Here is a 16,849-nt window from a genome sequence, read left to right on the forward strand (position 1 = left end):
GGTACATCAAAAATATTTCACATTTACTTTTTATATACATTTAGTCAAAAAAAGTTTTAGTACAAACAGATTTCCCATAAAGAATTCATTTATCGGAATAGTAATTTTCAGATTAGTAAAAATATGTTTTCAGTTTGATTTGAGGTGGAAGAATAATGTCATCTTTATTGAAACTAACTTTTTGAGACTAGGACGGAGATTTCAAGAGATTGCGATGCTTAAAATAATGAAATTATTTATTGAAAAGTTTTATAAATGTTATTTATAGATATCGAAAATAAGCATGTCTCATGTAATTACAAAAATTAATGCAGATGCTTAGAACACCTTGAATTCCATGGCTAAAATATAAATATGAAAACTTCACCTTGGAATATATACATCTCAATTGGTGTCTTGGAATCAGAAGCAATATGGATATTTTGTTTTATGATTATTTTAAACATACAGTAAACATCAAATTTAAAGTATTTTCATTCATTATTTTGCACATACAAAACATTCTATGGGAGCAAATACATATACATGCAGTAAAAGACATCAACTGTGTAGGGCGACCGTGGAGATTGGCCATGCTCTCTCCCAGTTTTCAAAGGCATCGCTCAAAGAGCCACAATCGACCGAAAAATAACAAATTAATTTCACTTTCTTTGTAAGTAAGCTGCCGTCTTTTGCTGGTGTTGCTGCTGGAACGGTGTCTTTGTTGCCATTGTTGCTGCAGCAGCGACAAGCTCGACTTCAGGTTTATTGACTGCGTCGTCTGTGCAATTAACTCATTTTTTTTTTATCTATTTGCCCGCTCTTGTTTGCGCCTGAATGGGCAGTAGGAGGCAGGTGGGGCAGGTGGAGCATAAACGCTAGCTCCATGATTGCCATGGCCCAATGCACCGCAGGGGACTGCCACGCCCACCAACTGGGCTCGCTGACACTGACACTGACACCGACACCGAGTCGCGATCTCCCTGGCATCTCGTGGCACTTGTGGCACACATATTTTCACCCAGCAATTAGGGAGTGTTCGCAAATGCAATCTTCAAAATGTATATTTTTGGTTTACATTTTTAATTCCCTGTGTGTCTCCGAAAGCTAAGATGTGCTTACAGTACGTTTCAGAGCTTAAAGTAGTTCTTCGTGCGTTTTCTGATTTCCTCCTCCTTGGGATGCTTTTAATTCATAAAATATCTTACAGCTTATCATTATAATAAAACAAATAAAATATAATCGTATTCCGATGAATTGACACTTTTCACAATATTTAGAAAAACTTTCAACTTAAAAATACTTCAATATCCGATAATATCCCTATTTCCGTATTGGCGCCTTATTGTATCACAACATTCAATGAATTTGGTTAAGATATTCTGCGTCTTATTTAAAGAATAAGTAGAGAAGAGCCTTTAAAAAAATATCTTGAAGTCTGATGGTTTTTTTTACAAATGGTTGGATTACAAATTAAATGCTTTATGCTTCTGCTTAAGTCAGCCAAAAATGTGTTTCTTACACTATGCCAGTGCATAACTACGGTTTCTTCAATTCGTATACGAATATTGAAAATTCTATCAAAATAAACGAAATTCGATGTAAGTACATAAATGTTTTTCGGAAATATTCGTTAGCCTCGTTAGTTATGAGTTTATCTGCCCTAATCAGGTACGATCGGCTGGCTTGGGCTTATGAAACGCACAAGTTTTGCGAATACTGCGAATGGAAGTTTCTAACTGATATCCGAAGCGTTAAATTTAATTGTCGTTATCACAGTTATCGTTGCTGGGCAGACTCTTGCCCTCGGCCAAGCAGACTGAAGGCACATCCCCCAGCATCAGTCGTCGAAGCATCTCCGGACCAATCCAGTCAGCAGCGCCGTCAAGCTTGCGCGTCTTAACCATCTCAGCGACCTCGCGTTCCACAAGACTCCGAAGTTTGCGAAGTTTATAGCCAAAATCAGTTGGACATTGCAGACGGATCCAAGAGTCCAGACACAGGAGTGCGCCGTCGTCATGCGACTCTATTGTGAATTTCTTTCCACCTACGAGAGCCACCATCAAGCCACTCACCAAAGTGGTATGCTCCAACGAGGACATCTGCTCCACATTGCGGGTCTTCTCAACGAACACGATCCAATCAGTGGCCAAATTCTTCTGTTTTTTTCGGCCCAGAAGACAAGAGTTCCTCGAAACTTTAACACATGGATCTCCTTCAGAAATCAGCTGATGTTTCCTCTCGCGGTCAATGTAAGCCAGCTTGGGATACAGACCTGCCGTCAAGGCGAGGCGAATCATATTTGTGTCACTGTCAAAGGAGGACGCCAAACGTATCATCGTCTGATTGGCCCGAAATATACGGATGACAGTTTCGCGTAGAGTAGCGACTGCAGAGACAAACATATCCAACGCATGGCGACACACGAAATAACGCTCACAAAAGTCATCGATTTCGTGGCGCTTCAAGCTTCTATAATCATCGTAGAGCTTAAGGGCCGCCAATGAATCACTCATCATATCGCCAGCGAAATGGAGTCTGGCGTTCTGGTGGCCAGATTTCTTACCTCGTTCTGTGTTCAGAATAAAAGGATCTCTTACCGAATGATAGGCCGCGATGATGGTCATGCTGCCTAGGCAGCGGAAATAAATAGAGTACACCAGACATTTGCCCAATTGGACGCCAAGGGGCAGTTCGGCAATGATGTGTCCCAGCGGTGTGAGCCTTTCCTCCAGTTCTTTAAGGACGCCAATGAGCTGCAGTTTCAAACAGGCCTGCACCACAGCCTCCGGTTGTGGAGGATCAAATGCCTTAGCTAGAAAGGATGCTATTAGCATGTCCGGAGCTGCCACCTTGGTCAATAGACAGATCTCTTCTAAGGTACGCCTTCTGATCTCCGGAACTGTGTACATATCCATCCTGGCCAGGCGATCACTGTCGAAGAGTCGATAGCATATGCCATGCCGCAAGCGTCCAGCTCTTCCTGCCCGCTGTTTAGCATCCGCCTGCGAGATCCACGTACTGCATAACTGTGAGGCATCCGTGGTCGGGTCATAAGTTCTCATCTTTACGCGACCCGTGTCGATGACGTAGATTAGATCCGGAATAGTTATTGAAGTCTGGCCTATGTTTGTACTAAGAATTATCTTCAAGCGGACATCTTGATAAACACGAAAGACCTTGCGCTGCTCATTGTTATCCACCTGGCTGTGCAGCAGCATGATTTTGACCTGGTTTCGCGGCAGAGCCCTATCCAAGCGGTCCAAAAGCATAGTCATATCGTTGTAGCCTGGTAGGTATACAATAACCGCTCCAGGGTCGCCGCGGCACAGTAGCAATTCCAACAGCGAAACTATCAAATCGTTGTCGATATCCGGATCTATGATTGTCCGACCACCGTTATAGGCTGCCAGTAGTTCCTCGCGAGTTTCGTCCCCCGTCGGCTCCCCCAAAAACTGCTCCATTCTCTGGGTCAGGTAGCCAGTCTCACTGAGAATATCCTCCAGATGAAAGATCCTCACCCCAAAGCTGCGACCCTCCACATCCATCACAGTAGCTTTACCAAAATATTCGGACAAAGCGTTCAAGTCCATGGTGGCAGACATGAGCACCACGCGAAGATGGGGATTCCTTTTCAGTTCCAACTTGGTGGCCAGCAGTAAGAAATCTGTGTCCAAGTCTCGCTCATGCACTTCATCAATAATTAAGTGGGTGGTGTTCTTAAAGAAATTCTCCCCATCCATGGCTAGAGCACGCAAAAGGCAACCACTGGTAGTCAGCGTGAGAACCGTATGGCTGCTGCATTTGCCTGTCCGAAAATAAAGATTGTTTAAAAGTTCGATTTCGTGGACATCTGTTACTTACTGTTCATGCGAATCTGATAGCCCACTGTGCTGCCCGGCGTCTCGCCGCGTTCTCTGGAAATGCGCTCTGAAACACTTATCGCTGCAATGCGACGCGGCTGACTTACTACGATCCTAACCGGCTCACGATTCTCAGCGGCCCTTTCGAGGATGTACTGCGGAAGTTGGGTGGACTTTCCAGAGCCAGTGGCTCCCTTAATGATCAAAACCTTTGAGGGAACGTCAGATAAGATTTATTTAAATAGGCTTGAAAAGCATGACTTCTTTACAGGGAAGGAAACTCCTAGTCTTTTTTTGAAGAGATTTTGGCCGCGTAATTGCACTACGGCTATTGGATAGATTTTTCGATAAGGAAATAACAAATAAAGGATAAATGTTGGTCACCTGCTTCTTCTGCAAGACTCTCAGGATGTTTTCGCGCTGCTTAAATATGGGCAAGGACCGTCGCTCCAGTGAAAAATGCTTACTGCAGTTGCTTATTAACGGCGGAATAAGCCTTTGTCCGACCAGACCGAAGTTGGATGGGTGTCGTCGCTGCTCTTTCGCACGATTACGGTCCGGAACAGATGTGCTCAATCGATGTTGCACGTTTCCGTACATTTGGCTGATAGCTTTGAGGAGCGCCGAACTCATGGGTAGCTTGGCGTTGTCCAATAGATAGTGCTGGAGCCCGTCGGATTGTGGAGGACGCGTTATGGTCAGAACGCGATCCTCCTCGGGACCTGTGCTGATCGTCTTCAGGCCGCGACCATGGGCCAATCGGTGCACGTGGCTGCGCTGAGTTTTGTTAAGACCATTGATCTGCCGCTCCGGTTCCTGGCTTTGGACAAAATCGTTGACCAGCTTGCGCAGTACCTTCTCGTCCTCGGGAGTCAGTTTTTCGTTCACGCCGGCCTTTGCCTTGCCATTCGCCTTGACAGCGTTTTTAGCTGCAGTTTGCTGCCCGTTGGTCAACAATTCCTGCGGATGTCCTTGCGCCGGTGGTCCCTTCTTCTTTCCCTGACGACGGAAATGTCTCGCCTCTTTCCTGCTGTCCGCCATTCGCTATTTTTAATCCCTCTGCGCTTTTCAACTCAATACAATTTTTAAATGTTGTTAAGTTCGAGTGATGGTAAAACGGCAATAGTTTCTTCGATAACACCGATGTTAAAAAATAAGCATCCTATCGATATTTTAATAGCTCAGTTTATATCGATACTAAAGCTTAACGGCGTCTCAAACCGAAACAGTTACTTTTTCGTCACATATAAATTATCTATTTTAAAATTAAACAACGTGTAATAGAAACAGCTCTTTCACTACAGTTAATAGAAATATCTCCGGCTTTAACATTTTAATTTCCTTGTGAATGTGACCAGATTCTGAGTGGGCTTTTGCCGGTTATTTAACTCGCGCGCTTAGTCGTCGTCGTGTAGTTTAGAGGGCAGCATTAAATTTCTAAGAACTCGTATTTTCATTTCGCATTTAACAACAACTAAATGGATATTTCTGATGCTTCGGTTGCTTCCATGATTGAGATATCCATAAACAATGTGGATGCAGTGGAGCGGTGCAGTTCAAGTTCTATGCAAGATATGGTGCCCAAGGAGGGGATGCCGTCAACTTCGCAAAAGGTGAAGGACCTGGAGCAGCATAGACCAGCAGTGGCCACTTTCAAAGGTGTCCTCAAAGAACTGGCTGCGAACCCACCGCCAGTGTCCCGAGCTGCGGCCTTTTCTGAGGTTCTTCATTTGGCCAGTGAACAAAAATGGCGTCTGATTCCGAAAGGCGACATGAAAGACTTCAAAATCGTGAGGATCCTGGACGAGTAGCCGAAATAAGACACATAATGTGCCACACACGTATGTATGGAAGCATTCCGGAGGGGGACATGAAAGACTTTTAAATCTTCAAGATCCCGGACGAGCATTCGAAATAAGACACATAAACAATCCGGTAATCAGATCTCTACACATTCGATAAACATTTAATAAACAATATAGTCCAAGCTGCACAAACTGTAGCATGCTTTTAAATATTCTTTTCTAATATCAGAGCTTTAATGTGGCTCAATAGATTATATAGTAGCTACTGAAAATAATGGTCTAGCATTCATAAATCTAGTCCGCAAAAACAATAATAATATACACTTTTGTTAATACTGAATCAGAAGTAGGTGTTCCTATACAATTTTTTGAAAATAGCTATAGCTATATAACAATTTAGTAGATATCCCCACCTGTAAAAGCTTTTTGAGTAATACATGTATGTAAGTCAAAGAAATCTTTTTATATACATACAGGTAAAGCTTTTAAAGATATTTCGATGATTTTGAAACTAGCTGAGCTTGCTACACCTCTCACTTTGGCTTCAATATTTATTAGGCCTTAAATTATTGGTTTATTTTGTTTAGCATAAATTTGCGTCTTGGCAATTCGTCTTTTTGTATCTATCAAAGTCTACTGGTCGTGTTTATTTCACCTTCTTATCTTGAAATGCTGGTCACCTTCCTTTGTTTACTACTTGCAACCGCTTCTCCAGCTTACCCTCCCCCACGTAAAGGAAATCCGAGACCTGCTACCTGCTCAGCAAATTGGTTTTCGTTTTCCTTTTAGCTCATTAAGTCGCAACTTATCAAGTACTTTGTTTAATTTTTTAATTTAAGACTTTGAAGACTCATCCTTAACGGAATCAAGTTGGGAGTCATCTTTCTCTGCTCCACAAACAAAATCTAAATCATTCTTATTCTATTCTTTATCACAAAGATCAAAAAAAAATATTAATTAAAAAAAGAAGTTTATTTCGCTTTAGTGGACTTCTGAGGCGCGGGTTTCTGTGGTTCATCCTCGCTGTCGTCGTCCTCATCATCCTCAGAATCAAATTCGGAATCATCCTCATCCTCCTCCGAATCGAAGTCCGAGTCATCCTCCTCTTCTTCATCCTCTCCGGCAAGATCTAGCTGCTTGATCTTGGCCAGCAGCTCGTCGCGTGTATGTGCCACACGCTTGGCCTTCTCCTCGTTTTCCAGCTGCTCTTCATCCGGTTCGCCCTGAGTTTTCTCCTTCTCCTTGCCCTTTTTCATGTAGCGCAGGAAGGCACGACGCTTACGCTCTGAAAATGATTTGACCAGTCGGTCCATCTCGGACTGCAATTGCTGCTCTTCCCGGGGCGTTGGCTGTGGCTCCTCGATGTCCACCTCCTTGGCGCTCTTCAGGCACTTAGCGCAGGCATTCGCCTTGATGGCACAGTCGCGGCAGACCACATGGTAGGCCTTCTTAACCGTACGCTCCTTGCAATGGGCACAGGTCTTGGCCTGCGTCAGCGGCTTGTACTTCTTGTATTTGATTTTCCACTCGATCTGCTCCTTGCAGCGCTGGCAAACTGTGGAGACGTGCATAGCATTTAATCGCAATTGCTGAGGCGTCTTGTCGTGCAGATCGTTTTTGAAGACATGACGATTCTTATGCTTCTGCGCACGTGTGCGACTTACATTGCCGCGCTGGCTGCTCATCTTTGGCTCTTTTAAATAGCTTTCGCTGTAATTACAAAGTTAGTTCAGACTACGTTCACATACATAACTAATTTAACGGATTACCTGGTTTAATTTAGCTTAATCGATCACAAAAACAAAGATCCTCGTGTTTTGCGTGCAAAAATGAAAATTATTTATTTTGTTCAATGTGACCATTGGTCGTTGAATTGAAAATGCTGTAAGCTTTAGCACAGCCTTTCAACCCAATGGCTCCCAAACAGTTTAGCCGTGACTCTAACCATGATGCCAATTTAATTGTTTACATTTCATTTGTAGAAACCGGAACTCCATGAGGCCATGCGCGACCTTAAGCAGCGCCTCTTTGATCTACTGCGCTCCGGCGGCAACAATAACAGCAGCACCACCACCAACAACAACAGCAGCAGTAGCAACAGCAACACGAACAACAGCAGCATATCGCATCACAACAAGGTGAATATTCAGCAAACACATGTTCCCGCCCAAAAACCGAAGAAACTACACGAATACACTGCCGCCGATTGTAATGCGGCATTCCTGCGGAAATACCATGATCTCAGCATTAGCAGGGATCGAGAAATTGACAGAGCAATGGGCAGGGACCGGGAGAGGGAGAGGGCAGGTCCTGGCCAAGCGCAATCGCCCAATGTGATCTACTTCAATGAGAACCTGTCGATGGCCAGCAAGTACAACGTACGACCCTTTCCCCTCACCCGGTACCCCTCGTGCCCGCTGAGCAGCTTCGGGAACTCGCAGGGAACTGTACGCCAGGATGGCAGCGCTGGCAGCAGTTTGGGCGAAGAGGAAGACACCGAAAGTGAACCGTATCACTTTTGCTCCGACGAAGATCACAGTAGTCATACACAAACCATAAAATTGCGTCGGAATCACCATGGCCTGGAAATGGATCCATCTGTTAACGAAGACGCCGACCTAGAGGAGGACCAGGCCGAATCGCAGCTAGACTCGTTCTGCACCCTCTGCACCTCCACCTTTAGCTACAATAAGTGTTGTCGCTTCTGCGAGAATTCACTGTGCGGCTCCAAGTGCAATTCCGAGCGGGGATCGCATGCCAGCCGTATGAGCCGCATCAGCCAGATCAGCAGGAATATGGCCAGTGGCTATCCGCCCGATCCGGAGTTCGATCCGCACCACAATCAACTGCAGCAGCACAGATTCGGAGGCAGTATGCGAATGCTGGCGAGTCATCAGTCGGCGGCCATTAGGTGAGTGACTCTCAGAATATTTTAAATATGTTTTTTAAGGCTTATTTAATATTTAAAAACTGCAATAGTTTAATGGTAATGAGTAGTAAGTTACGCAGGCTAAGAGTTATTATTTTGACGATACATTTTAATCTCATCAAACTTAAGTTTCTCTAATCATGATTTATGGGTTAGACATTACCAAATCCATTAAGAAATTAAGTAATTGGTCAATCGTGGTGTCAATTATTAATTAAGTTGCTGGCAATTTGGCACGCTTAATCTTTAAATTTCAATTTGATGTAAGCACACCATAAAGCCTTAATGTCGATCGATTGCAATTCGATGCACTTTGTTGCATTAACAAAGTTCAAAGTTCGGAGTTCGAGTGGCCGGGCGACAAAGTAAACACATCGTAAAACGATGTTGCCTCATTAGTGGCATCGCTAATGAAGTGTTTTCGTGTTTCTATTAAATTGCAGTGGCTAATTAGCCATAAGTCATTGATTGATTGCATTTAAATGGGTCTTCTCTCTGCAGTAAGATGAGGTAAAAACGACAGAGGCAAAGACCCAAAGAGCTGAAGAGCCAAAGAGCCAGAGCAACGAACGACTCAAGCCAAACAATTATGCACAAAAACCTTAAACTGGCCATAAACAACCGTTAGCGATGAGGTTTCCGCGCATGACGCGCCGCCAGCTTGACCATAAAAAAGCATAAATTCTATTGAATAAAATTATACCCACCACAGCAACAGCAACAACAACACTAAAGCGGCAACAAATGAAGAAAAATTCCAGCATACTGAAAACTACTAAAAGACGAGCAAGAAAAAGTCTAGCAATGTGCAAAAAGCGCATCGAAAATCAACTAAACACAAGCGCATTACTCGAATGAGCCGATGTTTACATCAACAGCAGGTGTACCACGAAAACTATGATACAAATATCGGATACTCTTTCCAAACTGCTTTAGGATATATATTTTAGAACAAGTAGTTTTATCTACTTTACACACTGTTATTTCGAAATATAATAATATCATTGTTTTGATTAAGAATTATCCTTCCGATAGGGTAATAGTTATAATGCTAAAAATCAGAAAAAGCTTTCCTTAAAAGATCTACCTCATAAATATAACTATGTTACCCCTTGAAAGAGTATATATATAAACATCAGCGGCTAACAACAAGAAGAAGGCCCGGCCGAGAGCTTTCTCGCTCGGCACTTCTTTGGGGTCCGCTGCTTTTGGCTTTTACATTTCTTCGTCGACCGCTGGCCAAGCTGGTCCAAATCTTCGCCGTATCGTCTCTGTAGCTTTTGCCATCTCTTTCTCCGGCTTCATTTGCCGTCTCTTTCGCTAACTGCAACGCCATCTCTTTCGCCGATAGCCGCGTTGAAACCTGCGACTCAAACAAGCCGCGACCATTGTTCGTTCAGCACGTGCCGCGCTCCACGAGTAAAAAAGAAAAAAACAAAACCTTTTTACAGACACCGTTTATCGCCAGCAAAACAAAAGACTTAAGCAACGAACTAAGATTTCATTTCGAGAAGATGCAAATGCAGTTGCAAGTTGAAAGTAATTTTTTTTGTTATCTTATTTTGTGAACTTATTGAAAAACAGAACATGAAGTTTTATCTTCTGCCAAGCATGTGCTTTTCTCTGTGAGTGTGCGTGTGTCAGTGCAATCATTCAATCAATCGATCAATCATTGCTGGCCAATCAGGTTATTGCAGACCTCTTGAGGAAATGCCTTGCGGTAAGCTCTAAAGAACTAAGAGAAGTGTGTATGGAAAACATATCAGGTTTGTAGTTCAAAGAAGCAGATTTAGCAGTAAAGTTTTGTTTATTGATTTTAAATTTTTAAGTTCTGAAAGGAAAAGAAGAACACAACTGTAAGGAATGTAGAAATGCAAAACTCTACTTAGAAGCTATGCAATTTATCTATGAAAATGGGGTACTAAGTACTTATTTTTCTAACAATTTTTATATAACTACAAGGAAAACTTCGTATACTAATAAATTTGAGGAATATAATGTCGATTTAAATCATTGACTTAACAGATGTAACATTCTTAAGATGTATATCATCAGAACCTTCATTTTCTTTCTCAAAAAAAACCTGCTTAAAAGCAAGAACATTCACAGTTTTGCATATAAACCTTTTTATATATAATTATTTACTTAATATTTCTAATTACCATAACTTTTTGTTCGATTTCTTACATCAAAAGGGTTACTTTCTTATACAAAGCCTTAAAGAACATAGTTAGTTAACTATGAAAATCTTCCAAGCCGTAGGCCATGGCGAAACTGCCTTAAAATAGTTGATGACTTTCTCCGCGAAACGCGATATATCATTTGCCTTGATTTGCCTAAGTTATACAACCCTTTTTTGGGGGCTGGCTCTGATTATACGACTTGCTGTGATAATTACGACGGTTGTTCGGGTGTTGTAACCACCGAATGCGTTTCTATGTGCAACGTACCGCCATGCCACATGCCATTTGGTTCCAGAGCGTGTGCCGTGATAAATGAACGGACCACAGTCGTATATCTATATGGCCATATCCATACCCATATCAACTGACGTGCCGCAGCGTAGAATCTGAAAAATGGGTAATAATAAAACCGCATAAAATTTGTGTTTTGTTTCGGAGTTGCACAGACACACACACACACCGATTTCCCCTTCGGAAAACTCGCTCATTATTGCATGGCAATCGCTGAGCTTCATAATATTTCTTGCATTATATATGATACTCTACTTGGGGGGTATTCTGAATGTTAAGAAGATGGAGGGAATTAGTTTCCTCAGATTTACGTAGCAATATGTTCTGTGGTTAGTACTAGATTTATATATATTATTTTAAGATTATAAAGTTAGGATTTTAAACTATTTTATAAGACAAAAAGCATTTTCTTCCAAAGAGCATCTTCAAAATCTTTAAATATTTCTTAAAAACATATTTTTAACATAACAACTTTTCGTAAATTTCCTAGCGTACTTCAATATTCGACTTGTTATAACTTTCTTTCGATTTTGTTCCACACTTTGTTCACCATAATTTTTGATTGTTTGTTGCTGGCACATTTTCGGTTAATTCGATTTCAATTTGACTAATAATTCTGTGACTAATTTCGACACGGGGGAAGGGGGAAAGAGCCAATCAAATTGAGATTATCTTCTGGGACGGAAAGATGTTTGATTTTCCCTGCTATTTTCAATTCATTTCCGTTCGTTCAACTTCGGGTTATTAACAGATATATATCGCAAGTCCAGCGCAATCATTGCCAGACCAGACGCTCATTATTTTGTGGTATAATTTATTTGTGTAATTTTGCGATTGCTTTAATTAGCAACGCTTTTGCTGATTTCCAAAGGAGTCCATCTTAAACTGAGCTATACCCAAGCCAAAAACCAAGAAACGGCAAAAGAAAAAGTGAAATTTCTGGGGGAACTTGTTTTGGTTCAGAGGGGCGAAACCCCTTCCATCCTTTTGCTTTCGTTTGCCCAGACTCCAGACTCCAAGGCGCTGTATATATATATATATATCTGTTTATATATCGATGCGGTCAACAACCGGCTGGCTGTTGCAACTTTCCACCAATGTCGATTATTAAGGCAACCGTTTACATACGACATTTTTAGCTGCATTTTCATCTTTTCCATGTTTTCTTCCATCGCCTCGAACGGGTTATTTCCCACCACCCAACAGTGTGTTGTTCGGTTGTTCGGTTGTCGCCAATCGTAATTGGCCATTTGTCCATGTGCTCCCAGCCCCACGTTCGATTTGGCCAAGACCTGCACGCATTTGGTCATTAGCAGAGCGCAGAAAGCCGTTGCCGAGGGAGTGCCATTAATATTAATCCCCCAAGTTCATTGATGTTTAGCGTTTGACGACTCGCCAAGTGTCGTTAATCCACATCCACCCAGTCCATTAAAGGCCACTTTAAATAATATGCGCACTTAGGTTGTTTGGACAAATTCAGAAACTTCAAAAAGGGTATTGGCCTCGCGAGGTAATAAGTTAATATGCTTATTGATATAACTATATACAGATATTAAAAAGCCTACAACTTTCAAAATTAGAGCACTCTCCATCGTATTTCCTCACAGTTTCAAGACTCAACTTAAGACCTGAAGTAGCTGGCTCAGTTCAAAGTTAGTCAGTGAAGGGTATTCTGCATATTCAGATTTGCATTCATGTTTGCCAGGCTGTTGACTCATTTGCAGTCGCCACTTGAGGGCAGGGCATTCACCGGTCTCCTCCTCTTGGGGATTTCATTTTTTGTTTTGTTGTTAACTCAAAGGGGACAGCGACAGGGACAGGGGCAGCAGCTGTAGGTGTCAGGGGGAGGGCTGCGGGAATGGACCACGACCTGTCACAACTTAGGTGAGTCTTCAGGTGAGCGGACAGATGCCGCGTCTTGTTTGCCCATTCGTTGTCGACGGATTGTTGGACAAATGTTTGTTCCTCGGACTTTTGCCATGGCTTACTTTCACAGGCCAACTTCATTTGAATCGCATGAATGAGTGATTGAATAAACGCGGTTTTGCATTTGAATGACACGCTGAAGATTCGTCGAGAGAGATGGGAGTAGATAGTAGCGAAAGGGACAGATAGATGGCGAGCCAGTCACTAGGAGGAATAAAGGGTGTACATTGTAGGGGGCATTCAGAGAAGAAATATTGTAGTATTGCAACATATTCTGATCTTGAATGCTGTTTAACTATATTACTATTAATTTTCCATATAAATATTACAAATTTTTAAACATTAAGTTGATTTTTCTCTCTGTGTGAGCTTTTAAAAACTGTCTTTGTCCACTGATGATGCCCGAAAATTCTTAATAGTTCTATCGCTCATCAAAAGTCCAATAGCTTAGCACATTGACTTTTGCTTTCTAATTTTTCTCTAACATTTTTTCCCCTCTTCTGGCAAAGTCGTATACACGAAAGTGAAAACCTCGATTCTCGGCCGTTCGAAAATTTGAATTTGAATTGACGGATGAGGCGAGATATCGCTGTGCGTTGTGAGATCTTGGATCTCTGCTGTTCGATCCGATGGATAGGTGATGAAAACGAAGCATTAACCGTTAGATCGAAGGCTAGCGGACTGTTCTGCATTTGATAGGCAAAAAAAAAAAAAAAAACCATAAATAGAAAAAATGGAAACAAAAGAAACAAAAACAAAAGAGCAAAAAGTAAAAGTTGGGGTCGCAAAAGTTCGACTCACGGAAGTAAAAGAATTTTGTAAAGGAAATAAGTTTAGTTTTCATATTTTTAAGGTTTACATTTTGCTTGCTATTTATAAAGAAACTTATTTAAGATTGCTTAAATTTTAATCTAAATTCATACTTTTCATGAAGTTATATTTGTTTTTTTAGATTTTATTAGATTTACTTTGTGTTTAAAAGGCTTCTAATGTATGCTATTTAATTGGACTTCCCTAAAAAAACTTGTATTTTTCCAACTAAAAAATCATTTATATTCCCTCTAAAAAAAATGACCCAATTCAGATGGACATTTAGTCAGTCGTATATATTTTCCCCATTTTTCCATATTGCGCAATTACCCAAAAATCCGTAATTAAATGGATCAAATACGAATACGAGCAACGAACAACATGATTTTATTTTCTTCTTTCGTTTTTATTGCCCCACCGTACTGTTATTAAGGCTTTGGTTGTTGTTGCTGCTTCTGTGACTGGTGGTGCTCTTTATGTTCATTTCCCATCCGCCGAGTGGGCCACACAGTTACCCAGCCAAAAGCTAAATAATAAACAAACTGTTTTCCAGCTTGGCCCAAAAGAAATGATTTTCCTTTTTGCTTTTTATGGCTTTACCCTTCAAAATCACTGGAGCATTCGTTGCTTGGTTTTGGTTTCTTTTTGGGATTTTAATATTTTGATATTTTGGTGATTAATCTAGTCTAGACTTTAGTTAAGACCAAGATTGGGTGAGAGGCATATCTTTACATATTCTTAGCTAAATTTGCAATGCTTGTGTTTTGATTTCAATAACAATAACTAATAAGATCTAGTTTTTATTGCATCAGGAAGCTAAATTTTAAAATGAACAAAAAGCCAAGCCTTCAATACACACCGAGAAATAAGATAGTGAAATATATTTATTATTATTATATTATATAATACTCCAACCCACAGTTTTAATATATTTTTTATGAGTTTTAAAAGTAATTTTACTACGGAACTAAGGCCTTTGATCTTTTTGGCATTTTCTCTGAGAGAAATCTCTTCAAGACAATATTATTTAATTTCCTGTTGAGATTAGCAGACAATAATTATTGTTTTTAATTCTCTTTATATTAATATAATATTATTTATAAAGACTTCTAACGGTTCTGCGTTTTCCAAAGTTTTATTTTGATTTATGCTAATTGGCAAAGTTAAAGAGAGAAAAAGTAGAAATCGAAAACAAACTCCTTGCGCAATTTTTTCGCCGAGTGCCCGTGGGCAATGTGAGCCAAGAGTAAATACAATAAATACTATATATTATCGATATGATTTTGGGATGTATGTCATACCACTTTGACGGACTGAATGGATGCGCGATTTGGCCAACCTTCGGACAAATTTGAATTTGAATGGGAAATATACGTGAAATGCGGATGAAGAGCCAGCCGGCCATTATAAGGTGCTCTGTTAGATTTGCATTCAAAAAAAAAAACAACGACTCTGGCTAGCCTTTCCAAGTCACCTAATGGCTGTCATCTCTGCCATTTTCATTTTCATTTTCATTGCCCTTTGTGGGTCACATGGCCAGAGATATTACGCAGAGCCTGAGGTTGATATATATATTATATATATATTTTTAGGGACTGACTAGCACGTATTGTTCGTATGACACCCGTAGTCTGAACGCCATTGAACCAGAAATCATGAAAAACTCTTCACGCCATTTGCACACACTTTTCATGACTCACACAGGTGGAAAAGGCAGTGGGGAGGGGGAAAGAAAATGCAGACAGAGTTGCCCAATTGCCACTCAAGAAGCTGCAAGCCAGCCCCTCCATTTCGCCACGCTTGACTTAAGCCCATTCTAGGGGCAGCAACTATATAGTATTTAGTATATATATAGTATAGGTATAGTATAAAACATAATTGATATTTTGCATGGTTCGTGTGCAAAGAGCTTTCCATGTGGAAAATATTTAGAAGGCAATGAGAAGTCTAAACATTAGGCGGATATTTTGCAAACTTAATTACATATTTTCTATGGAAATTAGTTAGACTTCGATTGAGGTGGATTAGAAACGATGATGAAATTGCCCTCAACTAGCTGAAATTAATTATAGGATTAAGGGTTCTTCGAATTTATTATTAGTTTAAAACATTTACATGGAAAATCTTTTTATTTTCTTTTTATAAATATTTATTATATGAGGAAGGTTTACCCCTTAATTGCTTCGCGTGTAAGGCTATGGGAATTATTAGTAAGGCTAAAACCTTGTTCAACATGTCATTGGTTTTGTAATTTAAAGGCTTGTTCAGTATTTAACATTTAAGTTTAAAGTTGTAAAAGAATTCAGGAATTCTAAAACAACAGAGCCCTTCGTTTTACATTCTCAAGTTATTAAACTATTTAGTGAGTCATATATCTCTGGGGGATGATTACTATATCTATCATTACCATATCTGTACTATAAAAATGTTTATTTCGTTGCCTTTGTTGGTTAATTTGGAATTTGGCCGGTACAATGCCAATGGCCCGATGTTGTCAATTAGCCGAGAATAGAATTCTAAACTCAAATTGCTGAATGCCCAGCAAACAGCGCCGATAATTCCAGCAACTATGGAGTTTAGTTAATATTAGTATGCCTATTTGTTGTTGTTATTATTGCTGTTCTTGTTGTTACTGTTGTTGCTGACGCGTGCGCAGCCATGTGAAGCGACGTCGGCGCTGGCAGAGAGTTGCCCCAGAGCGGAGTTGACATGGCAGTGAGCGTGAAAAATAAATAAATAATACAATCAAAGGGGGCAGCTAAGCCCGCGATGCTCCTCAATGTTGAGCAAACATCAGTAGAGATGCACTGAGAGAAAAGGCGGCTAACTAAGAACTGAAAGTGCTATATAAATCTGGTTAAAGGTAATGGAATTATTAATGTACTCAAATACTGAGCATCTTAATCTTTCTAATTGCCATTAAATATGCATTTTTGGCTAAGCTACCTTATTTTTGAGCCGTGTGGCAGCAACAACAGTAGCAGCAGCAACAAGCAGCAATATCAGCAAACAAAGCGGCAGCACTAGCAACACCAGCAACTCCAACAAAACAGTCCATAATCA

General features: G+C 40.8%; 3 protein-coding genes across 5 annotated transcripts in view; 1 reads left to right on the forward strand and 2 right to left on the reverse strand.

Annotated features, from left to right (window-relative positions):
- LOC108105360 (probable serine/threonine-protein kinase DDB_G0267686) overlaps positions 1-16,849 on the forward strand; it is a 66,347-nt gene that overhangs the window by 8,243 nt on the left and 41,255 nt on the right. For 2 of the 3 annotated variants that reach the window (XM_017211878.2, XM_017211880.2), the window contains exon 2: positions 7,630-8,558. In XM_017211878.2, coding sequence (XP_017067367.1) covers positions 7,651-8,558 — 908 coding nt within the window. In that variant the 5' untranslated portion in view covers positions 7,630-7,650. Of the gene's footprint in view, positions 1-7,629; positions 8,559-9,976; positions 10,297-16,849 lie in introns of those variants that run through there. The other variant, XM_017211885.2, reaches the window with a different exon arrangement.
- Positions 1,026-4,947, reverse strand: LOC108105362 (3'-5' RNA helicase YTHDC2). The gene is made up of 3 exons (XM_017211888.1): positions 4,227-4,947; positions 3,844-4,051; positions 1,026-3,787 (listed from the first exon to the last, which is right to left on the reverse strand). Exons 1-3 carry the CDS (start codon positions 4,881-4,883, stop codon positions 1,740-1,742), a joined length of 2,913 nt encoding a protein of 970 aa, XP_017067377.1. The 5' UTR covers positions 4,884-4,947; the 3' UTR covers positions 1,026-1,739.
- On the reverse strand, positions 6,461-7,512 carry LOC108105363 (uncharacterized protein C9orf85 homolog). The gene is made up of 2 exons (XM_017211889.2): positions 7,417-7,512; positions 6,461-7,357 (listed from the first exon to the last, which is right to left on the reverse strand). The coding sequence occupies exon 2, from the start codon at positions 7,330-7,332 to the stop codon at positions 6,619-6,621; it is 714 nt and encodes a 237-aa protein (XP_017067378.1). The 5' UTR covers positions 7,333-7,357; positions 7,417-7,512; the 3' UTR covers positions 6,461-6,618.

This window comes from Drosophila eugracilis, unplaced genomic scaffold (genome assembly GCF_018153835.1).
Source record: "Drosophila eugracilis isolate 14026-0451.02 unplaced genomic scaffold, ASM1815383v1 contig_498, whole genome shotgun sequence".
Classification (NCBI taxonomy): domain Eukaryota; kingdom Metazoa; phylum Arthropoda; class Insecta; order Diptera; family Drosophilidae; genus Drosophila; species Drosophila eugracilis.